Source organism: Centruroides sculpturatus, unplaced genomic scaffold (genome assembly GCF_000671375.1).
Source record: "Centruroides sculpturatus isolate CEXI.00-Female unplaced genomic scaffold, Cexi_2.0 scaffold142, whole genome shotgun sequence".
Classification (NCBI taxonomy): Eukaryota; Metazoa; Arthropoda; class Arachnida; order Scorpiones; family Buthidae; genus Centruroides; species Centruroides sculpturatus.
Genome location: NW_019384352.1, coordinates 326,255 through 354,101, shown reverse-complemented (window position 1 = coordinate 354,101; position 27,847 = coordinate 326,255). Strand labels below are relative to the sequence as shown.

General features: G+C 31.8%; 3 protein-coding genes across 3 annotated transcripts in view; 2 read left to right on the top strand and 1 right to left on the bottom strand.

Annotated features, from left to right (window-relative positions):
- LOC111638339 (PHD finger protein 12-like) overlaps window positions 1-5,112 on the bottom strand; it is a 53,168-nt gene extending 48,056 nt beyond the window's left edge. The window contains exons 1-2 of the mRNA XM_023384040.1: window positions 4,927-5,112; window positions 4,674-4,846 (exon numbers count right to left, since the gene is read on the bottom strand). Coding sequence (XP_023239808.1) covers window positions 4,674-4,846; window positions 4,927-4,974 — 221 coding nt within the window. The 5' untranslated portion in view covers window positions 4,975-5,112. The remainder of the gene's footprint in view (window positions 1-4,673; window positions 4,847-4,926) is intronic.
- Window positions 679-1,923, top strand: LOC111638360 (COMM domain-containing protein 7-like). Its single transcript, XM_023384062.1, has one exon. The coding sequence runs from the start codon at window positions 702-704 to the stop codon at window positions 1,305-1,307; it is 606 nt and encodes a 201-aa protein (XP_023239830.1). The 5' UTR covers window positions 679-701; the 3' UTR covers window positions 1,308-1,923.
- A 1,032-nt stretch (window positions 5,113-6,144) lies between the features above and the next one.
- Window positions 6,145-27,847, top strand: LOC111638565 (ARF GTPase-activating protein GIT2-like). The gene is made up of 8 exons (XM_023384293.1): window positions 6,145-6,422; window positions 26,416-26,549; window positions 26,627-26,739; window positions 26,801-26,900; window positions 26,981-27,067; window positions 27,167-27,297; window positions 27,372-27,466; window positions 27,681-27,847. The coding sequence occupies exons 1-8, from the start codon at window positions 6,365-6,367 to the stop codon at window positions 27,845-27,847; spliced, it is 885 nt and encodes a 294-aa protein (XP_023240061.1). The 5' UTR covers window positions 6,145-6,364.

Sequence of the window (27,847 nt, the reverse complement as noted above, 5' to 3'; positions counted from 1 at the left end):
TAAATTAATTAAAAATATTATAATTTAAGATGTAATTTCACAACTTATATATATATAATAATAATTTTTAATTTAATATTCTAAAGGCTGAAAATTGAGATGATGCCTCATGATATCCATAGATCGCTAGTTTAGTTCATACATAAATTTACTTTTGTTTAATCTTATCGCAGTTTATTCCGTGACGTTGGTTATTCATTTTTTAAATTAAATATTTCGCAATTTTATTTAAATTATTTAATGAAACAACTGTTTAATAATAAAATGAAAATATAAAATAAAAATCTAAAATTCAAGTATATTTTTAAAAGTAAAGTAAACATAGAATGCTTGAATAATTATTTATAAATAATGAATTAAATTAAGAAGTATTAATACAATAAAATTTATCTCGATAAGTTTTATTTTAATAATTTATTATTCATATATATTAAAAATAAATCAGAAAAATTTACATTGATAGATGTCGCTTCAAACTTTCAGAGTTGAATGTATTTCTACTGAAATTTCAGTAACTTTAGCAATTTTTATAAAAATAATAGAAAATATAAACGTTTAAATTAAAAAAAATATTAACACTTTTTACAATAAATATTAAATTAGTGTTTTAGATACATTGACATTTTTTAAACGCGTCGATGAGGGAAATTTTAGGGTATTTTTTACGACATTCTTATCAGGCCGTCTTACTGTGGGGAAAAATGGCGACCACGCTACACGTTTGTAAAGGCACGCCTACCGAAACGTTATTTAATGATTTTCAAACATTAAATAAACTGAACAAAGATCAATTTTGTCGTCTAACAGATATTGTGTTACAGTTTTTAACGTCAAAACAACAATCGCAGTTGTTAGACAAGTTAGAAGCCTACTGCAATGAGGAAAGCCTTAACTTGGCAGGTTTGAAGAATATAATCAAGAGTTTCCTGTTTGTACCCAAAGAAGCCATCAAGAAAGGAATATCAGTGGCACAATTGAGAGAAGATCTACAAAAATTGGGTCTAAACGAAGACAAGATCGATTATTTGGCTAATAAATGGAATAAAGATTATTCAGAAATAGCAAAGATGCATTTGAATGAATTGGTAATGGTTAATCGTTTAGTGGACATGGAGTGGAAATTTGGAGTTACTGCAGCTAGTAGTGAATTAAATAAAGTTGGAAACACTTTTCTACAGTTGAAATTGGTTATCGATCAAGGGAACAATAGATTACAGAATGTATATCTGGAGCTTTCGCTGTCACAGTTCTATTCCTTTTTGCACGAAATGGAGAGAGCGAGGGCAAGTTTAGAATATTTGAGTTAGAACGGCGGTCCTGCAAATGGCTGTAAGGTTCCAAATTTCATATCAGTAAATTTCATTGATGATTTGAAAGGATGATAGATTACAGAATGTGTATCTGGAGCTTTCTGTGTTGCGATTTTATTCCTTTTTGCACAAAATGGAGAGAGCAAGGTTAGGATGAATTAGAATTGTGGTCGTGCAAATGGATGTGTGATTCCAAATTTCATGTTAAATTTCATCGATGATTGAAGAGGGTTGCTAGATTTGGAAGCGGGACAATTGATACTTTATAACCTGTGTGATTCAATCGTTATTATTTCAAAGCATTGCAAGTTATATTTGTTGATTAATTGGAAGAAAACTAAATGAATTAACATCTAATTGTGTTTGTAAGAAGCGTAAAGATTAAAATTCTTTCAAGCAATTACTTTGATTTACTAATTGCAATTTTAATTAATGAATTATGCAAGTCGACAGATTATTCATCCATGATTACTCGTAACCGAATATATAAGTGATGATGATTAAAATCTTTACATGCTTGAAAGTTTATTTTGCAAATATTTATTATTATTTTTTTACTTGATTATAAAGTGAAAAAGTGTAAAAGATCATGTAACTCATAAGAACAATAAATAGAGTAAATTAAATTTTTAAACATGTAATAATTTTTCACACAGCTTGTTAATGGATTATTTAACTTTGGTTTTTTTTTTAACATTTTTAATGATTCAGAAGTCACAAATATACTTCAGTAACATTATAAGTATTCAATGCTGAGGAATATTTTGAACGTAGCACACAATTACATCATCAAAAATTACATAAATGTATCCACTTAACACGCCGATAGCTTTGGAAATTAGTAACGCATGCTTAAACGTTCAGTAGAAAGGGTATATGTATTTTTTTTTTGTTTACATTTTTAAAAAATCCTGTGCTGTTTCCCATCTGCTCCAGCAGATGTCAAACCACACACACCATTGACATTTTTTTTTTGTCGATAGTATTACATACACCAGATGTTTGAAGGCTTTATTTAAATTAATACATAACTTCTTCATAAAGATATTTTCCAAACATTAAAACACCATTCCATCCAGCATTAAAATTACAAAAAAAAAAAAAAATTTGCAAAAATCGAAATATCTCTCGACTTTCTCTAAATAAATACATTACTTTTAAAAATAGGAATTTTATTTTAAGTCGGAATTCATTTCGCTGTAGGGGGGTCAATAATATATATTTTAATTCGGAAATAACACGTCACTTCCCGTAACTAACAGAGGGCGCCCGCGACTCACTTCCGCTGTCTGTAATGTCGGCTGCAGGAATTTCAAACAAAAAAAAAATCAAAAATATATAAAGTTTATTTATTTATTTTTACTTATTAATTGTTACACGTCGCGAGTTAATGTTAAATGGTGAAGTTATTGACAGGTTATATTAAGAGTGGGATCGTAATTTCCGTTCATGATCGTCAGTCGACAGCTGTGGCCCCTCTTTGGTGGAAGATAAGATGTCGAGAGGAAAATTAAGAAGTTGCGTCGATGTTTGTGCCGATTGCAATGCCAAAGGTGATTATTACGGTTTAAAAATACTTTATTACGTCATTAATCTTTACAGTAAACGTCACGGATGATCAGTCCGTAATTTCCTAATTAAATGCCATCCACAACCAGAATTTGGTGCATTAAACGCATTAAATATAAAATATTTCCGGATTAGTTGGTGTTTTTTTTAACCAAATCGGTCTTGTTTAAGGTTTAATTTAATATGTATGAGTCTATGCTTTCATATTAAGTTATATCTTCTTTTGTCTTTGCTCCTTTCAATGTTTATATGGGGTTAATGCTTCCATCTTTGATCTGTCTTCTCCACTTCTCTCTTCCATTCCGTGGCCAAGCGGTTCTGTTACCCGAACACTGGGAGTTCGGTCGTGGGTTTGCCCCTCACCGGACTTGTGGAGTTTTCTGGGTTTTCTCCATGTTTGTAATGCCCGAATTGGGGCCTGTTACCCTTAAAAAGACCTCCTGGAAGGCATTCCCCCCAAAAGCAAGCAGAATCTTTCATCAAAAGATTAAAAATGCACAATGCAATTCTGATGTTTCCAAGCACGCAACAATGAAAATTTTATGATTTAATGGTATAAATTCTTATTTTTTCCAATAAATATGAAACTTGGAGAGAATTACGAATAAACACTATGAATATCAAAAGGGATTTCATTTCCTTATAAGTGATTGAATTTTAAGAAGTGTAAAGCATCGAATAATAATTAATTAATTAATTTACAAGCACAAAAAGATAAAAAACTGGCCACTAATCACAACATATCAATTTCAGAATTAAAATTAATACAAAAAAAGAAATAACTTTACAGAAAATTATCTTCCAATTGGGAAATCAAAGGCGTGTAAAAAAAATTAAGAATGCAACTTCTGACGTTTACAAGCACATCAATGACAATTTCACAACGTTTAACGGCATAAACTCTTACGTTCTTCCAATAAATATTGCGAAATTCTACAGGAGAGTTACCAATAAGCATCACGAATACAAAAAGGGAGGTCATTTCCTTAGAAACAACCAAATTTTAAAGAATTTTAGTAGCGTAAATCAGATAAAATACTAGCACAAGATAAAAAATTAACCAACCACAATATATATCAATTATATTCCATACAAAAAAAAAAAAAATTTCCACAGCAAATTATCCATGCTTCTAACTAACTTTAATGCGAAAAATCAAAGACAGAATCTTCCTTCCATCGAAAAATTGAAAATGCACACGGCAACTCACACACACACACACCAATGAAAAGTTCAAAATGTTTAGCAGCATAAACTCTTACTTTCTTCCAATAAATAGCACAAAATTCTACATGAGAATTACCGACAGATAGGAGGAATACGAAAACTGACGTCACTTCCTTAGAAATAACCAAATCTTTAGTAACATAATGCATCAAATAATAATAAATAATAAATCAACCACCGGCACGAAAAGATAAAATGCACCGACAGTCGGAATATATCAATTTTAGAATTAAAAATTCACACAAAAATAAAAAAAAAAAAAACTAATTTCGCAGCAAAACATCGCGCTTCTAACCAACTCTTAACGCGGAAAAATCGAAGGCGGAATCATCCTTCCGCCGAGAAATCCGAAACGCACACAAACAACGACTCACATTCCGCAGAACAATTTTAGGGTCATAAACTCTATATACTTTTTTTTTTTTTTTCCAATAAATATCAAGAAATTCTACATAAAGATTTACCCATAAACACACAAATGACAAGGGGTTGGTGTTTTCCATAAAGTTTAATGGAATTTTCCGTGTGTAAAGAGTGGAGATGGGACGAAATAATGCAACGACTTACTGGCACATAAGGTGAAAAGCTGCCGGACAACGATCACAACATATCAAATCGCCTCCTTCCTTACAACTGTCGCACGAATCGTGATTAACCGCACGTCCAGGTCGACGATAGCGATCCCTTTTCGGTTTCTTACTCTCTTCGCTAGCGGGTGGAGCGATCAGCGCCTGTATTTGCTGCAAAGATGAGTTTATTGAGAGGTGGAAAAACAAAGAAGCCATCTTCCTTCCACTCTCGCATCATCTCCATTACTTACCGGCATAAGACCGCCTGACGTATCCAAATCGTATTCTACGGTTGCCATTTTAATTCGTTGGCGATTTTTACTCCTTTCTCGCTTCTTATTCACTTTAAATAACTTTCCAACTTATCCAATTCAAACGCATTTTGTCGACCCACAAAAATGAACCTAGAAAACTTTAGACAGAAGAATTGACCAACGCCCTCTGGTGTTTATTGAACGTTACATCAGACAAAAAATTAAAACGCAATTTATTAATAGTTCTGGAAGCAGCCGTTGCAATTTTACTAGAAAGCAATCATTTTTTTTATATTATTTTATACAAAAACTATATTACAACTTAACAATACTAATGAACATAAGCATATAATATACTTTTGGTTTTTATCATCACCTAAAACTGCACTTTCAAGTATCTAATAACTAAACAAGAAGAGATTTTTAATTATAAACACCATTTAAGCTGATCTTTTTAAGTTTAATGCCAAATTATACTGGGCTATATTAATGCTACTATTAAATAATTAAATGTACATTTTAGTTACATAAAACCATTGTTTTTATCATCCCCTCCGAACCCAACCTTGTCAATTCCCTGCCCACTCAAAAGCCTGAGCAATACCAGGCATATGTAGCTATCTTTTAACAATAAAAAAATAATGTAAATAGTACAATTGGTCCTTGATCGTATAAAGCCCATCCCTCAAAAGCCCGACCAACACTCGGTGCATGCAGCTAGCAGTTACATAAGCATCATTTTAAAGGGGACAATCTTTTAAATGGTGGAGATGTCTGCACCCACCATTAACCGAGTGGATAACACCACCAGACAATGATAGTTGTTTGCTTTGCACCTCACTAACACTACTCATGTTGACTTTTTTTGAGTTTCCTTCACACCTGTAAGATGTAAATTGGGGCCAGTTTCTCATAAAAAGTCTGAGGAATCTCCCCTCAGCATTTCCATATACAGACAGACAAAGGAGTTATATGCATCTTAACCAAACAATTAAAAATTTAGCCTTTTTCTGAAATATATATGTCTCTGGATTAATCTAAAATTAAGAAAAAACTTATGCACACATACCTATTCTAAATGAACCTCTTGCAATGACACCTGTATACAGTAACACANTTTAAATCGGAATTCATTTCGCTGTAGGGGGTCAATAATATATATTTTAATTCGGAAATAACACGTCACTTCCCGTAACTAACAGAGGGCGCCCGCGACTCACTTCCGCTGTCTGTAATGTCGGCTGCAGGAATTTCAAACAAAAAAAAAATCAAAAATATATAAAGTTTATTTATTTATTTTTACTTATTAATTGTTACACGTCGCGAGTTAATGTTAAATGGTGAAGTTATTGACAGGTTATATTAAGAGTGGGATCGTAATTTCCGTTCATGATCGTCAGTCGACAGCTGTGGCCCCTCTTTGGTGGAAGATAAGATGTCGAGAGGAAAATTAAGAAGTTGCGTCGATGTTTGTGCCGATTGCAATGCCAAAGGTGATTATTACGGTTTAAAAATACTTTATTACGTCATTAATCTTTACAGTAAACGTCACGGATGATCAGTCCGTAATTTCCTAATTAAATGCCATCCACAACCAGAATTTGGTGCATTAAACGCATTAAATATAAAATATTTCCGGATTAGTTGGTGTTTTTTTTAACCAAATCGGTCTTGTTTAAGGTTTAATTTAATATGTATGAGTCTATGCTTTCATATTAAGTTATATCTTCTTTTGTCTTTGCTCCTTTCAATGTTTATATGGGGTTAATGCTTCCATCTTTGATCTGTCTTCTCCACTTCTCTCTTCCATTCCGTGGCCAAGCGGTTCTGTTACCCGAACACTGGGAGTTCGGTCGTGGGTTTGCCCCTCACCGGACTTGTGGAGTTTTACTGGGTTTTCTCCATGTTTGTAATGCCCGAATTGGGGCCTGTTACCCTTAAAAAGACCTCCTGGAAGGCATTCCCCCCTGGGCAGATCACCTGAGTGCTGCGTTGCTGTAACTTAACTAACCAAACAAATGATTCTCTGTCTCGGTTTTGGTGTTCCCCACTTCTGACTTTCTGATCCTCTTACCGACGTACTCCAAGTGTCCAAATCATCCTAAATCTATCTTTCTGCATCTTCTTATAGGAACACTTTGACTGTTACCCTGACTATTAAGTTACATCATTTTTGTCTTTGCTTTCCCATGTTTATACAGGCTTTTCAGGCATTTCCATCTTTGATATGTCTTCTCCATTTCTCTCTTCCATCTTGGTTTTGGTCTTCCCAGCTTCCTCCTTTTGATCGCTTCTGATATCCCAATTTTTCTGATGTATTTGTGTTCAAGTCGTCTTAATCTACCTTCCTTCATTCTTCTTATTTATGGGATCTGCCTTGACTGTTCCCGACGGTTAAATCATAAATGCAAAATCTGTTATAAAGCTTGTAAATGATTTAATTAGTTTTGAGAACAGTATCGCATTCTTAACAAAATATTTAAAATAAAACTGTGCTGGACATATTGACTGGAATTTGAAATAGTAATATGGCAGATGTTGGTCAATTCGAACACTTTATTTATCATTCAGGACTTAATGTTCTGTGCACGGTAAAAGATAAAATTGCGACTCTGAATGAGGTGGATGGGATCTTATCACAGACTGTGCCTGTAGTATTAAAAAAAGAAGTCAAATAAACCGATCTACATGTGACTCAGCAAGATATAAGCCCACAAAATCGGTCTATAAACATGTGATGGGCTTAACATAACGTGCGTTGGAAGTATTCGGTGCAATTGCACTTCTTGTGTTTTATGAGATTTTAGCCATATCTAGGAAAGTGGAAAATGCTTGATTTTTAGCATTATTTTAAGAAATAGTTATGGATTTTTTTACCTTAAATTTTGCCCCATTTTTCATTTTTCAAAATTCCAGATAGACAAATTTTGAGGGACTGTATTTCACGAAGGATTGCATATAGGCTGTCGGTTCCTTTGATTTTTTTTCTCCTATGGACATGGTATACAGCTCTGTTAAGGCCCCAGTTGCCTCGTTCAGAGGTAGAGTGTTACAAATAAAACTGTAAGGGCCTATTAGCAATGCGAAAAATATACTTTCAATTAAAATTTAACATCCTTTTATTATCAGTTATATATTTATTAAACAGTCCAAATACTTTATACATGATTACATGGTTGTCTGTCATATGTTGTACCTGATTTCACAACAAGTTTGTGTACATTAGTAATATAATATATATATATATTAATAAATAAATACTGTAAAAATTCTAATGGATGTAGTTTTATATATTGAAACATTTAAAGTACTTATAAACTCTAATGACATTCTCATAGATTTGTTTTCGTTTATTGCTTTATATTTATAAATTATTTCTGACAGTATTTAATGAATTTTTTATGATAAAAACTTCTTTTTAATCCGATTCTCTGGACGATGAATTAGTTTAAAGAGAAATAAATATTTTATAAATACAATCAAACGATACAGCTTGTTCTTATCCGGCTATAATACGAATTTGCTCTATCGTCGAGAAGAATTCAGCTGTATCATTTGATTATTAACAAGTATCTAGTTCAGTTTTGCATGTAATTTTATAAATATAAATATTCTTTGTAGTAATTAGAGTAAAATTTATTTAAATATTCTTTAATTATTGTTTTCCTGAAAATATATTTATTGCTTCACTGTTTAATAATAATAATAATAATAATCCTTAAATCTATATAAATTAAAATATTTTGATCATAAAACTTTTGAATAAGCGTTGTGTCACTGGTATTGTCGTATTTTATATTCAAGTTTATTTTACAAGATATATTTTTTATTTTATGTATAAACTAAGCTGGAAAAGTACAGCAATACCAACCAAACAATACTGANTTCAAACTCGGGCAATACCAATGAGTAGTCCCGAGTCTTCATCCCCTTAAATTTTGTATAATTCTCGTGTCTAATCGATTAAAAATGAATATTTTAATATCGAGTCAACCTACAAATTATTTTTCCTACTTTTATTTGCCATAATAAAATCGTAAGTTAGATTCTTTAATAGATACAAACTATAATTATTGTATTTCCTTGATAAAAAGGAAGCTGTGTAATTATTTAAAAAAGGATGCATAGATTTACAAGTTGAAAATAAGATGTAGTAGAATGAAATTAAATGATTCTCGTAAGTAAGCCGAATCAAGACTTAATAAAAGTAATTTAGTTTCATTTTTGTTTTAATTATTTAAAATGTTTTATTATAAAAGAATTTATAAATTTATTCCATTTTTGAACACGTAACATCTGTTTTGAAGGAGAGACGGTGGCTTTGAGAAAATCAAAAGGGTTTCTGGCAAATAAAGTAATCTAGATTGACTTAGTCAAACGTTATATATGTATATTTACACAGTTTAAGAAAATTTGTAAGTAGACAATATGTAAAATTGTGTCTTATCACTTTGTCCTTTCTGTCGGCTCAGGAATTTCAAACAAAAAAAAAATCAAAAATATATAAAGTTTATTTATTTATTTTTACTTATTAATTGTTACACGTCGCGAGTTAATGTTAAATNAGACTTAATAAAAGTAATTTAGTTTCATTTTTGTTTTAATTATTTAAAATGTTTTATTATAAAAGAATTTATAAATTTATTCCATTTTTGAACACGTAACATCTGTTTTGAAGGAGAGACGGTGGCTTTGAGAAAATCAAAAGGGTTTCTGGCAAATAAAATAATCTAGATTGATATATATGTATATTTACACAATTTAAGAAAATTTATAAGTAGACAATACATAAAATTGTATCTTATCACTTTGTCCTTTCACATGCGCACGAGGAAATTTAATATTGTTCCATCATCAGAGGGATCTTGTAACATTTTATGTATTGAGGCAGACAAGTTAGCCTCAAAGGAAAGGTTGACAATAATTTTCTTTAGTTAAAAAAGTTTACTGGTAATAAATATTATATATACGGGTACCCAAAAAGTTACTGTGCAGTGAGAAATTTGTAATGGCATTAAAGCTATACGTATGGTATTACGTACGAGACCCGTATGATTGTATGTCCCGTGTTTCCGCTTTGCGGAAGATGATGTTACCACTCGTTCAAGGATATTTCAATTTTCGGATTACAGTTTTTGGAATCCTTATTTGCCGATCTCGTAATCTCCCTTGGAATCTGGCTTGCTAAGTCTCGGGAACTCACTCCTAGATTTTGGGACTTCCGAGGGACGTTTGCCATTGGAGAAACTGTAATATTGTATGGCAAAACTTAAATCTTTTCCATTGCACAGTAACTTTCCAGACACACTGTATTTTGTTGTTTCGTAATAATTATTGGATAAGAAATTTAATAACATAAACTTATATAAAATTAACTAGATCTTACATAATGTTACTGATATAGAATTCATGATATGCTACTTTTGACATTTAGCAATCTTTGGGAATAATTTCTCTATAGAAGTTTAGAACATTCTGTTGTGCATGAAGCTTTAACTAGCAGTAGTAGAGGATTTTTAAATGTTTTCAACTCGATAATAGCCACTTACAGCAAAAAAATGGTTTAATTACAGAAAAAAAATAGGCAGAACCGGTATCGATGATTGGTAAGATATACATCGATCCTAGCAGAAGCTTCATTTGGTTAAGACGAGCATTTGTAATTAATAATGCAGTCATTATCAAGATATTTATATTATTAATCAAAACGTATCCTATCAAATGAAATCTTTATTAGAAGTAAAAATGTCTCGACACAATATCGATAAAGATTTGAGGATATTTATCATCGGTATTTAATATTTAAACAATTAGATTAAGAGGATATTTCGAAATGTCACGGCTCAAACGAGCTGTCTGAATACTTGAAATGTCAGCTTGTTTTATGATTAATTTTTTATATTTCATTTGTATAGGCAGTTGCTATTTTATGTAGATAATTATATAACAGGAATTACTGTATAACTTGTTTATTTTTTATTTTTTTATTTCTGTCATATAATTTTGTGAATGATAAATTTAGATAATGAGATTAGATTAAATTAATGGTGAATTGTAATTAATCCGAAAGTTTTATTTGGATTGTGTAATGATAACAAAATTGTTTAAATGTTATATTTCAATTAGGACGTGTCGGTTTACTGTTTCTTTCAGAGTTTTTAGTTAATTTAGTATTTTCTCGAGTGCTTTCTGGTGTATCGCTTATTGTCGAAGATAGAAGGGTTTTGAGTTTAATGTAATTCTTCTATTTGAGATAATGACATAGGGAGATAATGAGAATTAACATAATGGATTGGAAGAAAGGTAGAACAACTTCATTTTGAGCCGTGGTTTGAAATTCTAATGCAGTCCCCACTACAAAGAAGGAGACTTGCATTCCCAAACAAAAAGCCTTTGGTTCTTGACTGAAAAAAGAATTTCCCAACCCATGATCAAAACAGTTGTTTTGATTGTAGATTGTAGGGGTTTTACTTGACACATTTGGGTCTTTTGTTAGCTTTGGGTCCCAGTTTGGCCAAACTTTCCCTTTTCATCCCCTTTCCTATCTCGCTTTACTTTTTCCCCTTCACTTCTTCCCTTAATCATCTTTCCTCTACTCTTCTTCACACTCGGGCAATACCAATGAGTAGTCCCGAGTCTTCATCCCCTTTATGAAATTGAAAAATTGAAAACCACACGTGACGTTGAAGTTCCACTGCCAGATTAGATTGATTGAATAAAGCAACATGACACTTGGGTGCTCTGCCATGCAGGTGCCACATGCAGTTTCTCATAGATGGACTTTCTATGAGAAACTGGCTCCTATTTAGTTGTTAGATACATGAAAAAATATCTGAAAAACATCATATGGTCAGCTTGTTGGCAAGGTTGTTGCAACTGACTACCAGTGTTTAGTGATTATATCCATTTGGCCACTGCTGGGTGAATTAAGTTAAAAACATAATTGTCATCAATTCTCAATAATTCTTTCTGTAATAAGAATGCTGAATAATTTTTATAAACTCAATTCATGCTTCGATTTAACAAGTATTAATCTTAATTTTTGCTAATTTAGGTGGAGTGTTAGCGAAGCCTCTTCTATGTGGCTTACAGAATTGTGAGCTGAATGGTTATTATACCCAAAATTTTATTGCTCTGGATAAAATTTAATGTGATATTGAATGTAGATAAACTCAAAATTGACATAAAGATTTGATTCCTTAGATTGAAAACTGCAGTTTTTTAAAGATCCTTTAAAGAATATAAATGAGCTCCGTGAAGTAAACTGCATTTTGAAATTCAAGTTTATAAACAGTATTTCCAATTTGAAATGTACAATAACTTGATTCAAGTTTTAAAAAATTTTTAACATTTTAATACTTTTCAATTATACTGTACATTGGGTAATTATTTCTCGGTACGGTAAATTACATCCCATAAGTTTTTTGACGAATACAGTTGTATGGTTCATTACTAACAGATGTGTATTTTGGACGTACGTGAGGTGGGCGTCTTGAAAAAAACTCATCCAATTTGACCTTTTTGTGTAAAGATATAATAGTTATCACTACACATTTGAATGTATTAATGTGAAAGTTTATTCACAGACATGCAAGATTTCTTATTTTAAAATAAACAAGCTTATAAAGTTCTATCTTTCTCCAACTGTTAGCTATAGTGATATTGTTATTAAGCATTAATTTAGGCATACAAAAATCATATATCTACTCTGTCAAATTCAAAATTGACTAGTCCACCATAATACGATCTTTTGTTCTCTCCGCATCTCTTCTGGATGCTTGTCGGGATAAAATATGGCTAATTAATTATTAAGATACTAAGTAATTGGGCTAGAGATTGATGGTTAAATGGCCCTCTGAAATTTTAATAATTAGATATATGATTAGTTATAGCTCAATAAGAAACTGGCTGGATCATTTGATGATTAACATATATTAGGTTTGGTTTTATACACATCTCTTCCACTATGGTTTGATTTATTTAGTTATGGCAATCTGCCAAGAAGGATGCCTCCCCAGAGGACTTTCTGTGATATATTGAATCCTAGTTAGGTGTTAAAAAAGGGAAGAAAACCTAGAAAAGCTAGCTCATTGGCAAGGTAAAAACCCATGATCAATTACCACTGATAAGTTGTTTTTATCCACTTGGTCACTGGTGAGCGTCTTCCAATTTTCACCTTTACCTTAGTCCTTGTGATAGCTCCTGATGGACTGTTTTGAAAATGATTTATATTGTTTAAATTAATACTACTATTTAACTCTATCTGGTAGCAAGCCTCAGATTTTCTGAGAATGTTTATTTATATTACAAGAAGGCTTTTTAAAATTTTAAACAAATGCTCTGTTGATGAATGAAAAAACATCATCAACCAAAATAAAATTATTCTTAAAGCCATTCTTCAATCTTCAATTTCTATAATTAGTGAATCCCTGCATTTTTGTGTGTATGAGTTCCTTAAGAGCACAAGAGGCTACACATTGGATACAATCCAGTATGCTTCAGTCTTGGCCGCAATCCGGTGAAAGATTTGATAAACTTTTGCCGGAATGTCTGGCAATCTAACAAGACAGTGGAAGCAAATGACACTATACTAGCATTTGCAGACTTATTTTGTCAAAATAACTTTGAATTAATACAGACGAGTAATGGGGGTGGCCATATTGCTCCTTCAGAGCTTACCTCATCAATGGCCCGACAAGTGCAACTTGCATTGATCGCCGCACCGACAAACTTGTTGGTGAATATCCGAATACATTTTAGTACAACGTGGTTTACTGATGCACTGTTTGATGCATATTGGAATGTACCCGTTGCCTTTGCTTAAAACCACCATTATGTTAAACAAACTTCTGAAGAAACCGTTCGGCAGTGTTTTAATCAATTACTATAATGATAAACTGTTCAATGCATTAATAGATATCGCCTTAGCTTTGAAGATTTATCTTATATCCTTAAAAGAAATGATTAATTCTGCGAGGCAACTAATTTATTGCTTAATTTTTCGTTTGCCGTTGCCGATAATTAAATACTGGTTACATTATATGATACTATTAGAGGTGAATAAGTCAATTACTTTATAAACCTAGATTATAGGTTATATATTTCTTTGACGTAAATAAATATCCAATAGTTTAACACTTAATGAGCTCATAATTATAGAAAATTAAGTAATAAATTACATTTTTCTTAACTGAGATGGCAACCGTTATTATAAATCATTTCAAACTCTACATTCCAAAAGTATAAATTATATTCAGTTTAAAAAAGGAAGCAGTTTATCGTTATCGTTAAACTAAATGGTTATTTGTATTAATCTCGAGAGCCAAGTTACATTTTGTTTATTATTATTATTTTTTTTTATTATCAAATATCATTTAATATGGTTATAAATATAATTGATACTGCATTTACAAGCTATGAAGCATTGACATATTACAGCTATACTGTAGAAGTAACTTCTTTAATGCTAAAGAAGTTTATTTCGAATTAAATTGACTTTAAATATATGTAAAAAAAGGTAAGAAATATTGTGAAACGTTCAAAACTAATTTAATTACCTTTACTCGGATCTAGATCATGGCTTGCAAAATGGATAATTATACTTAATGGTCAAACATATCCTTTAAAAGCTTTAGTTAGTTGAAAGTATGAGTCATTTGTAGTCCATGGCTGCATGGAATTTCGTGGTCGCTAGCTGTCGACGAGAATATTGTCCAGTTTATAGCCAAACTCTGGCTGGCAGCTAATTTATGTGGCATCAAACATCACGCTACGTGACTTTGGAGTCGTGTCACTAGACCAGAAGTGTGCATCTATAGTTTGACATCTTGACATCAGGCATCAAGCAGAATGGGTGATACGTAACGAAACTCCACAAACTCTACTGTCCACACTACAGCTGAAGTGTAAATTGACCAACTTGTGTATCGACTTATCCTTTCTTTTAAGAAAGTACTTTGGATCTAGGCTATAATATGTGTTGGGACCAAACTTCGGAAGTAAAGTCTAAATCTTTAAAAAGTAAATTAATTTATTGAAAAAAGCTTTTTTAGAAATAGTTAGCTGATTATATGTAATTTGAGTCATTTAAATTTAAGACTAAGCTATACATTCCATTATTATATGTAATTAGTTGCATTATAAAGATGGAGAGTTACACGATAAAGAAAATGTTCATAAATTTGTAACGAAAAACTAATTTTAGATAATATTTATCATAATAATGTCATTTGTTCTACATATAATCAGCAATTTTGAGTAATGTTATTGTTACGAAGATATTAAGATTAAAATCGAGGAAAACTCTTGGCAAAGGAATGTTTCATTTGAAATATTTCGGTAATTTTCCTTTGGATAATATCCAAAGATGCTTTTCTTTAATATTTTTAGTTAATTTATTATTATTTAGAGCTTTATTCCTGTATATATCAATACATAATTCTCAAATTTGGTACGTTAATTGAAGTTTGATTATTACATCAAATGCTTAACTTAATTAGTCATTTGTTATTTCTGAAGATCAAATTGTATCATGTTGTTGGTAGACACATAAATAAATAAATGTAAAGGCAAATAAAATGAAAAGGATAATGAGAATCAAGATACAAATATAGGAGACTTGAATTGTACACCTAATAATTGGGTACATTCCAGTAAGCTTCGATCTCAACCAAAATCGACGCACCAATGAACAGTTTAATAAGCTTTTACCAGAATGTCCGACAACCAAACAATATGGCGGAAGCAAATGCACTATGTCGGCATTTATGAATTTATTCTGTCAAAATAACTTTGGTTAACACAGACGAGTAGTAAAAATGGCATTAACGATAAAACTGTGGAGGTGGCCATATTGCTTTGTTGGAACTTGCCGTATCCAAATTATCATCATACTTCTTTATTAAAGTAAACTAATACATTTACATTCCTGGTGCTGCAATGCACAGCCGTATCCACATAGATTGTAACTTAAAGGTGATGAAGAACCAGGACTACTCATAGGTATTGCCTGGGGTGAAAGGGTGGGTGAGAGAAAAGGATTAAGAGAAGAGGCAAAGGGGAAAACTAAAGTGAGATAGGAAAGGGGATGAAAAGGGAAGTTTGATGGACGCCTGCATCGGTTTTTTATTTATAAAATAAATACAACAGCCATATCCACAGCCTGACGAGTGCGACGTGTGTCAGTTGCCGTACCAAAGACCTCATTGGCGAATATCGGAACACATTTCAGTACATCTTGGTTTGCGGATGCACCGTTCGATGTATACCGGAATGTACCCAATATATATATATGTATATCCTATATATATAGGATATATGTATATGTTATATAATATGTAACATATTTATATCCTATATGTTATATAATGTTTTGACATTTTCATTAATTCCCTGGGGAGTTGGTAAACTTGGAAGCAATTTATTGCATGCTTATGTATGTGTGTATACACATACACATATAAGCATGCATATATTTCTATATATATTTTGTATATATGAACGTAACATCCATATAAAAACATATATACACATAAAATATAAAAAAATAACTTGTTGAATTCAATAAGTTGCATGTCAAAATTAATGTTTTTTTTACGAATATTTTCACTTGTGTCATATTTTTCCAGTTAATTTTTTAACCTTGTCAATTCATCCGTTTGGAATTTTTCGTGAAATCTTATATTTGTTTACACTGCACATTTGGTAATCGTTAACATATCAATTTGTCATGGAATTTTTATAAAACATTAATGCTAATTTTTTCTTTTAAACAAATATACGATCGGATATTCAATAAATAATAACAAAAACTTCTGTTTTAATTAGCCATAATATCAAAATAAGTTTATTTTTATCAACTTATATTGTTTGATAAGGTGAAATTACGTTATAATTTCCTTTTTTTTTATGAATATTTTAAAATGATTTTTCCTTAATAATTTAAGTAAAATAATATTACTGATATTTTATAATCATTTATCATTGTTTTAATTTGTTAATGTTCTAATAAGTGGGAAGTTTTGACACGTAAAAGCGACAATAATTAAAAGACTGTAAATAAGTCTGTCGATTGTGTACTTGTTTAACAGGAAAATTTGATATTTAATACCTAATTATTTTACAATTTCTTGTTTTTTTGAAGAATTATTCTATTTTATTTGCATGATTCATACAGTTCCATTTTATTGATGAGATTCGTGCAGTTCTGTTTTATTCGTACGGTTTTTATAATTTTCTTTGTATCAGTTTGTGTGTGCAATTCGTATGATTGTTTTATATGTATGATTATCATATAATTTATTCATACGATATGCAGATTTACATTTACTTGTTCACACGATACTCCTATTCAAATGTATCCGTCATACAAGATACAATCTCGGCTGTCATAAGTTCAATTTTCTTCTTAGCGCGGCAATTGTTTGATGATATATTTAATGGATATGTTTTTGTTTTCTGGATTGATCTGCTCATTGTATTATACAAGTGATTAATAATTAACAGTTTTTTAAAATGTATTTCTGTCAGATCTATGATCTAGATGAATGTACTGTCTTGTAAAGTGGCATTTCTCGACCCTATTCTCATCACAGATCGTAATTATATGGTTTCTATATGTTGCATACATTGATGAGGGCAACACAAAAATTTCATGCGCACCATTCTGCAGAGTTGGATTACCAGATGTGTCGGAGTATTGATTGAGGGACTATAGAGACTTTGCAAAATATGGAAGTTTTATAATATAAGAAATCAAGCCGGTAGCATATTACTAATGAAATAATTGAGCCAAATTTATTATTGGGATACGTCTTGGTTAATTAAATATACAAATGCTACATAATTTGGTATGTAGATATGCGATTAAGTTGCCGTCTCATATTAAATTAATTAATTTCAACATACTGGAAGAAGAGATTGATCCAGTGGCGTAGCGTGGGTGTCAGCTGCCCGGGGTGGAGGAAAATTTTGCCGCCCCCTTACTTAGGTATCTCAATTTAAAAGACTAAAATTCAGTTTCGTCGCAGAATAAGTAATGAACAATTCCGTGCTCATTTCAATCGTAATCGTAGGTGCGACAAAAATATGAAATGAAATGGTTCAAATTTTTACAAGATATTATTATTATTTATTGTAAAATTTTGTCGCCCCCCACTACGCTATGCCACTGGATTGATCTAGGGTGGGACTCAAACCTGCAACTCCCATTTATTGTGTGGTTGTGGTGTGTGTAGGTCCGGATAGTGTTTATATATATCTGTTGTTAAGTTTGAATGCTGTTCTTTGTTTTGTCATTGTTAATGTTCTTTGTCTTTGTATTCAAATTTCTATTGCCCAAGGAAGGCCGTTTAAAATGACCAAAAATGTTCGCACTCATTAAACAAATGGATATTTTTGTTTTTTGCCAAAAGGTTTTATGGTGTTTTTCTTGTCATATTTTATACGACCATTCAACTATGTGCAGATTCTTCAGAACAAGAAATAATATTCAAAATTTAACTTATGCACCCCAATTTTAACTTTAGAAGCGCAAAAAAATTTATTTTAAATTCAAAATAATTTGATATTTGCTTTAAAATATTATAAAATATTGTCACATAGTTTGTAAAACATATAATTTAATGAGTTTTAATGGATGATTGATTGTATTATTAATAAATATAAACCTCGGTTCCGGAGCAATTGTCTAAGCGTGGGTCATTAATTATATTTGGAATTTTCCAAAGAGTGTTTCTACTTAAAAAAATTAACGATTACCATTCCGATTTTTATATCTTTGTATTTTTATGAACATTTCGGAGAAATTTCCAGTTTTTTTTTTTTTTTAAATTGCTATTAAGAAACCAGTTACCAAAGTAATTAATTTAAATACTATTCAGAAAGAAATGTATCTCGTATATTATCTGATATTTATTTAATAAATAACGTTAGCTCTCGTAGTTTTAGAAAAAGAGTCTAGAGGAAGGAATCATTTATCAAAAAAAAAAACGATCATATAATGTTATATCTTGAAGAGATAATTAGGACAGCTTAGATAAAACTAGCATAAGTAAGTATTTATTTGATATTTATATAGATATCGAAAATATACTATTGTTATTTCGTGGAACTAGATAAGTTTATCAGATTACAATGATTAGTTTTTTTCTACAATTCAATAATTCATATTTAATTAATTAAGAGATTATCTTTACGTTACATTAAAATCATATTTTCTCTTCGACAGATTGCCTTTGTATGTTGTTAATTGCTTTGTATATTAAGGTTTATTTTATATTTCTATTTTACAAGAGCATTTTTTGAACAATACGATATTAACTATCATTGTTATATTCAAAGTGTTATTCTGAATAGTTCTGCAAGTGAAATTTAATGATTGATACTAAGGTTTTTTCACTGTAATAAGAGTCTTTTTTGTGTTCTTTGTGGATTCGTCCGGCTCGTGACAAACACACAAGGACAATCAAGTGCAAAGTACAAAGACCAATATATCCAGATATGGAAATTCTAGTGTTTGACTCCGACAAACTCTAGCACCTTGGTTGTTTGACCATTGCTTTGATATATTTAAAATCTTCCCTAGTTTATGCATTGTTGAAAGAGATGATTAAGAACTGAGGCAGTCATAGGATCGAATATTTGGCTCTTGTTTTTGAAGTTTGATTTTCATGCCCTTCTCTTTCAATACCATGAAAATAGAATGTTGTTAAAGAAGTTAATTAGCTACCTTGATGAATTATTGTTTCTCTCTTTCTCTTCATACTTATTCCTGTATATCAGTTCTTTTTTTATTGCACCATTTCTTATTTTATTCTTGTCACTTAATCCATATCTTCTCCTTGATTGCTGTTTCATAAATGTTATTTAATGATTCTATACTGTGTGCATTGTGTGGACATACTAATTCACTCTTGCTTCTTTCTATTTATTTTGTAATGCTGTTTCTTGTAATATATAACAAGTAACGTCTTTGGTCTTTTGTCTAAAAACGTTTGAATTGTGATTATTTAGAGAATATTTTAAATAAAAGCACTTAGAAATAATTATCAATAGAGATTTTCTGTTAAAAATCTTTGGAGAAATACTGGTTAAACGTAGATATAAGTAACCTCTTTGTATAAACTTTTTAAATAAAGACACACTACATCAGTCATGCGGTTCTGGGAATTACACGACCATAATTAAACCGATATTCCTGATGAAGAACATTCAAACTAATCTTGACTAGTGAAGAAAGAAAAGAACTAGCCTTATATATTTACTAGTCTGCATATAATTAGTATATATTATTTTATTATCTAGTGAACTGGTAATTACGGATTATGTTGGTACTCGGTATGCTGAAAACCTGCAACTTCATAATGCAGAGTTTACTGTGGCCCACATCCAGAAATTCTTACTCATCACCGTGCTATACGATTTTCATAACAGAGCTTATATGACATTTGACATGGATAATTGATCCAGTTTATGCAAAGTATACAGTACCTGTGTCTCAGTTAAGGATAGAAACACACTAACAGTTTACCATTTGAAAAAAATCAGGTTATTTTTGATTGAAGTCCTACCAAAAGTTGAGTTAAACATTGCTCGATTTTCCTCTTCCTTTGCTTTTACGTGGAGGTGTTGCTTCAAAAGTGTGTTGCTTGCCGTAAAATGGCCAATAAGACGTGAAAGCATATTTGGAGATTAATCAAACACATATGTTTTATTGGAGTATATTACTTCGTGCACGAAACATCAAGTGCTTGGGGACTCTTTTGATCCATACCTGCAGGCTCCCTGACAATTCTCTTTTAGAGTATTAATGAATTTATCTAGAGATGTTTATGGACTATATTTAATCTCCTCTTAATTCATTTGTATACAATATACGGCATCAGATTATCTAAAGTAAACTTAAACTAAATAGACAGCACTCGTATTGATTAATTTTGGTAATCAATGTGATCCTCTATGGAACGGCATATAAATAAATGTAATGGAAAGCTTTCCAGTCATAACTGAATCTTCTAAGCAGAAAATTTGGGTGTGGTCCTGCTCTTAACGGTCTTTTACATTGATTGTATTCAGTATGCTAAAGAATAAAATATTTGACAGTAAACTTAACTTTCAAATTAAAATAATTATCATATATTTTATTAGTTTAATTATACACCTGTATTAGAGTAGAATATTTAATGCTGAATTAATTTAGTTTTTACTGCTTTCTACACGTGTTTCCTATCAAAATTAATGTACTTTGATACAGAAATTACGAGCAAAATTAAAACAATAGATGTCATTAATTATCTTTGAAGCTTAATTTAATATTATGTCATCTGAAATTTATTATTATTATTATTATATTTTTTTTTCCCCCTCCAATTTTATCAAACAGTTAATGTCGGAGAATAACTTTGATTAACATAAATGATTATTTCTTTATGCATAGTTATGTTATTAAAAACGTTAAAGTTAATTACTTTGTCGGCGATACTTTGGAGTAACTTTTTATTGCAGCTGGCACCTTTTGACCTTTGGAGAGATCGTGCGACGTTCGTCGAGCCAAACTTTAAAAATCTGTAGCATTACATTTAATGGAATATAAGTATTAAGTAATTTTCTACAATGTTAAGTGACATTAGGTAATGAGTTTGGTTGATTATTATTATTATTTTTAATATCATTCATATAAACACTATCTTAACTGGTTCAAATTGTTTTTCTTCTTGTTCATAATAATTTAATAATCTACAAATGAAAAGAAAGTAGCCGTGGAAATGTTGACCGGTAACACTGTAAAGCTGTTTTCTCATTCCACTGCCTGACAGCACAGGTGATTTCCCGTCGCTTCCTAGATCCTTGACAACACCCCATGTGATTTTTGTCTGTGGTGGTGTGTAAAAGAGTGGATTTATGTGCCACCACTACTTTCAAACGTAATGGACTCTAAACATGGGATTGTGAAAGCTGTCGCTTCTATTACACTGGATACATTGACCAGAGTGTGGGAAGAACTGGGGCTGTATTCTTATCTCTTGTCTCGTCTTTCATGGATGAATGATGTCAAAATGTGGCGAATCTGGTCACTTTTAACAATATTGTCTTTGTTGATGACATCACGATACTACTAGGTTGATTATACATGTTTGGGTTATCTGTGCGTGCGAAATAGTATAGAATTTTAACCAATGAAATTGTAAAATTTTCAAAAATGCAGAGTACGTAATTATAGATCACATGGCAAGGAAAGCACACATTCAAATAAAGCACGTAATTTTGAGGAAGTTATGTTTTTTTGTTTTATAACATTTTTACAGATTGTAATGTCAGTTTGTCTCTTAACAAATAAAAATTTTAATAACCTAAGGTAGAAAAGCATGCGTACTTAGATATTTCTGAGTAGGCACTGGAAAAAATCAGAAGCATTTTTTTTCTCTCTGAAAATATTTTTTCCTGAGATATAGAACATTCTCAAATATGATTGTACAGTGCGAGTAGCATCCCATCATCCATATTGGATATAATACCCCATTCGCACTGAGCATTTTGATCTAGATTGTGACTAAGGTCGAAGAGAGTTCTGTGGTGCAAATGCTCTTGACCGTTTCAATCTCGACTGAAACGAGGTTCTATCACGATCGACTGGAGAAAGTTCTTGAAACTAGATCAAGTCATAAGAGAGATCCCACAATCCCACGCGCATGAGAAAATACAAGATGGCTGCTGAACATGTGTCGGGCTATCGACAGAGAAATAAAAAAGACAGCTGGAGAGATGACGACATCTGTCTATTATTAGATGTACGGCAAGAAAAAGTATTTATTTCTAACCAAAACTTCCATTTTGTTTGTTGGTGTTTGTGACTTACCGCGTAGTTACGTCAGTTTTATGATCGCGTGTAATAGCCAGGTTCTTCTCAAGCGGACTGCCTGTGCGAACAACACGACGTTCGACTAGCGACAGTCACAATCCAGATTGTAGGTAAATCGAGATCAAAGTGAGTCATGGATTGTGTGCAAACGTAGTACAGTAGAACCTCGAAAACTCGGCTCTCGATAACCCGGCACTCCGGATAACTCGGCCACACCCTGGCAGGGCAAAAAATCCTTAGTTAATTAATTTTCATTATAGACAGCTTTATAAAAGTATAAAAGCTCTCATAAAGTATTTTTCTGAGGTCTGTCTTATCAGGTAAATTACTGTACACAGTGTATTCATTAATTTTCATTTTCATGTAGTAAAGGCTCTATGCCTTCATAAAGGACGTACTTTTCCTTTGTTTAAGGGTATTTGGGCAGTTTATTCTCTGTTATATTCTCAAGTAAACAATACATACAAGTAAAGTACAGTATTTTCTGAGGAAACACTCGTACTTATTTTTTAAACCCCATTCCCGATAACCCGGCACTTTCACAAACTCGGCCACCCTTCGGTCCACATTAAGCCGAGTTTTCGAGGTTCTACTGTATAACAAAATTGAGACGAAAGAACGGGTTGAAAGACAAATATCTGCTTGTCTCTGAGAAACAAGAGAATCTTTGAGAGAAAAAGTTGTCCAGAATTGCATTTGGAGAGACGCGATGATCTCTCAAGACATAAACAAATGATTAGTTAATCAGCGACCGGCTTGTGAGAGACGAGAAACGAGGACTAGAATACGACCCCTGGACTACCGGTTGGATGTGTGTCATGTAATGAAAGGTTTCCACATTGAGCACTTGTGTGTTATAAAAACTATATACATTCCTCTCTCATATGAGATATGGTTTATTATTTTATATTACAAGTAAGACATTATACAAATTTTAAACTCCGATATTCTTTTTGATAAATACAGTGTTCTTCAAAACTGTCACACATCTGAAATTTGTGGCTAGATTTACAGCTGTTGTGTGAATAAAATTGATGATTATTTTTTCAGTATTTCAATTTTTCATAATTTAAACGGAACTTCTATACAAGGCTTACAGAATTGTGTTTGTTCTCAAAATCCGTTTAATCGATTTTGATTAAACTTTGCTGTTTTTTACGAATCCAAAAATGCAATAAAAAATGGTGTCCATGATGTTGCTTTTGAGATACAAGGTCGTTTCACAAATGCGTGAAACAAAGCGATATTGTACGAATTGCGTGACTATCGTGCATTTCTGCAGTCACTAACACGTCTTGTATGGGCTTATAGAATGGAGTTCATTCTCAAAATTTAATGGATTGATTTTGGTAAAACTTTGCCATTTTCCATTAATTGTGATGTGGAATCCAGAAATGTAATGTGGGTCCATTTATATGTAAAAAATCCAGCAACGAATCGCTTAATTTTCCCCGCAACATTTAAAATTCTGGTGGTTCTATCTGTTATGATATTATCATTAAAAAAACTGTTTACATTTTTAATTATTATAAAATGGCAAAAAGCTTAATTTTGAGGGAGGGGATGGATTTTATAAAAAGATAATTGTAAATGCTAATAATGAGTAAAATAGTGATTAAGTCCGACTCTATTCAAGATATGACACATGACCATCCTTATCTTCCCACCCCTCGACCTTAAACCACCAAAATTTAATAGCACGAATCTTTCTAATACATAAATCTTCCTGCGGATCATGTCTCCTGTAGCCTGCAGGTACGAGGATAGCCTCTTTTGTGGTGGCAAGTGCAGCGTTCACCCGTCCGCATCCGTCAGGTATTGTATAACGATCGCCTCTTCTGTGCCTAACGGGTGCAGGGATCACTTCTTTTCTTCTGACTCCGCCTCAATTCTGTCTCGATATGACAGTCGTCCTTTAACTGTGCTCCATATCAAAATAACTTACTGTAATATCCATTCCAAATACACTGCTGACTTGATGCAATATGTTTCAGTTAGAATGCAGACCATATACTGCCGTTTATTGTCCAGTCTTCTTGAATCCCACTGCTTTAATTTTATTTTATTGTAGGATACTGAGGTAAATTGAAAGAAAGGAAAAATGTTAAATGCCAAAAATAAATCTGTTTGATTGATCATAAGTGAATGTAATGAAGTAAGGTGAAGAGTAAGTTGACAATCACAGTTGTGCAGCTAGTTGCATTCACATTTGCTAAGTTGCATGCATAGATTGAAGGTCATACACTCAAGATTTGCATGGTTGTTGATTGGTAGTGACAGTATTCTGTGTGTGTGTGTATTGTTTGTACATGTGGTAGAAAGGGTTTCGTCTTAAAATGCGGCTTTGTGTATGACGCAGTCAAATTTTCGGACTCCGAAGACCACGTGTATCAAGTCACCAGCATATATTCATTATCAGAATTTTCCAACCTACATACAGGTGTGTGTATACAGGTGTCCAGAAATCTTGTACTCTAAATTCATTGTTATTGAGTGAAGTTAACTTGGTCGGCTCGAATACAGGATCGCTTTCAAGAGGATTTTTGTTTTTTTTAATTTACTCTACAAGAGCTTTACACAATCTTTTTATTTCTGTTGAATATATTTAATCAAATGCAAAATTATTAAATTTGGTTAATCCAATAATAAGATTCTTTATAGTTAGTGTTAAATTATGATGAATGAGGAAGACTATCATTAGGATTGATTCTGATATTGCATATTCAAATTGTAAATGATCTAATTATATTTAAATTAAATGAATGTAGAATTTTTATGTTACTGTGTTAAATTTTTGTACTTTCTTTTAACAAATCTGAATTGCGAACAGACGTTGCCTTAATTAAAGTGATTTATAGCTATTAAATATGTCATATAATTTGCAAAATCACAAACGGAAATGAAGCTTACAGAGAAAATTAGTGAAGAAAGAATTAAATTTGGCATTTTCATTATATTTTGCTACAATTAAGCATATATTTACGTATCAAGAACGATGTTAAATATTTATTGTTTAGAATTATCCTTTGCCGGATCAAATGTGTTCTATAATACGCTTGGTGACGAGCAATATTTTCTGGCTGCAGACCTCGAGCATACTTCGTAGACTTCCGATTAGCTGCATATGTCTTGTTCTTATGTAGCTGCAGACTTTAAGCCTGCCAAATACCAACCAACTCCATAACTACCAGTACACTAGTTACTAAAGTAATATATGCTAATGAAATGCAAACTTGTTACATGTTTTCACTGGTCAAGTTTAATTTGAATGTTCTTTGTTAGAAATATCAGCTTAATTAGGGTTATATAACTGCACAAGATGGAAAACGAGAAACTAAAGTTATGTTGCCAAAGCCTGGGCCACGTATCAGGACTTCGTGGCTATGCGTTGCTTGCGACTGCTTTAGATCTACTCAGATATTGTGTGTTTCTTATCAATATTGTTTTATAAGTCCAAGATGAGTATATAGGGTGGTCTAAAGTCAGTTAACCAAGATATATTTATTTTTAAGAATGGTTAAAATTGGTTTGGGACACTTACAAAGAAGCTGTTTCAAACTACTTAATTAATAAAGTTGATAGAGACCGTTTAATATTAAAAGTTATAAAATTGATTACAACAATTTTAGATCCGACCTGGGCTTCTGTAAATAGAGGGCTACTGATTTGCGACGAATGTTGTAGCGTGCACCGTAGTCTTGGAAGGCACATCTCTCAAGTCAAGAGTTTGAAGAAAGGAGCCTGGAGTCCCTCTCAATTGGCTGTAAGACGAATATTTTAATACATTTCTTATCTTACTCATTAGTTATCATATTAAATATTTCTGCGTCGTCGATGCAGATGGTTCACACACTGTATAGTAGCGGTGCCAATTCTATATGGGAATACACGCTCCTCGATCCCGCTAACGTTAAGAGCGGGAGACGTAAACCTAATCCCAAAGATCCCGTACAGTAAGTTACATAAATAATTATTTTTCGATGTAGTCGATACTTAATAATTCTTTGTTTTCAGTCCTTTAAAAGCTGATTTCATCCGTGCCAAGTATCAAAATATGGCTTTTGTATATAGACCGAGTAGAGACGAAAGTCCCCAGTTAGACGATATAAATAAGGTTATTTCGCTTGTAGTTCACTCAGATTTATTAACATCTTTAATGTTATAACTTTAACTTTGATTTTTGATTTATTAAAGCAACTACATTCGAGTGTAAGGACACCAAATGTCGAAACCACGTTAAGGTTATTATCATTAGGTGCTAATCCCAATTATAAGCATCCGGTAAGTATAGAAACGAACTTTTGTAGTGTTAATTACATACTAAGATAATTTAATTCATTGTAATCGAGTAAATAATACATTTAATTATATTTAAAATAGGACAAAAAAAATTCTCCACTTCACATGGCGGCTAAGTGCGGACAGTCTTCCCAAATTGAATTACTGATAGTTTACGGTGCTGATGCCGCCGCTACTGACGAAGATGGCAAAACGCCTGTCGACTATGCTAGGTATTCTTTAATCTGTAAATCATTTTATAATAATTTAATGTTTGTGTAATTTTTTTAAAAAATGAATGTTTTAGAGATGCCGGCCATCATGATTTGGCCAATAAGTTAGTCGAATTTCAGTTTGAATTAACGGACAGGCTGGCTTACTATCTTTGCGGTCGGAAACCAGGTACGTTTTCCTTTAAGTTAGACGTACTTTAGATTGGAAGTTGCGTTTCTGTTAGCTATCGAATGCTACATCGGTCAATTATATAATTACATGTAGTTTTAAGACATACTTTCTTAATAAAATAAGTCCGCAATACTCTGTCAAAACAGTAGATATACGAACCTAAGGTACCTCTGTTCATTACATTATTTTTATTTATAAAATATTTTCATAGATCATCAGTTTGGTCAACATTTTATTATTCCTGAAATGGCCGACAGGTTAGAGAATTTGTTATTAAATGCCCTGTTTATTTTATTTTGTTTTGAAGTTAAAATAATAATATTTTATATACAGTTTAGACTNAAAATTAAAACAATAGATGTCATTAATTATCTTTGA

What these genes read in the sequence shown, in the direction of transcription:
- LOC111638360 (XM_023384062.1), top strand. Translation starts at nt 702, where the DNA reads ATGGCGACCACGCTACACGTTTGTAAAGGCACGCCTACCGAAACGTTA.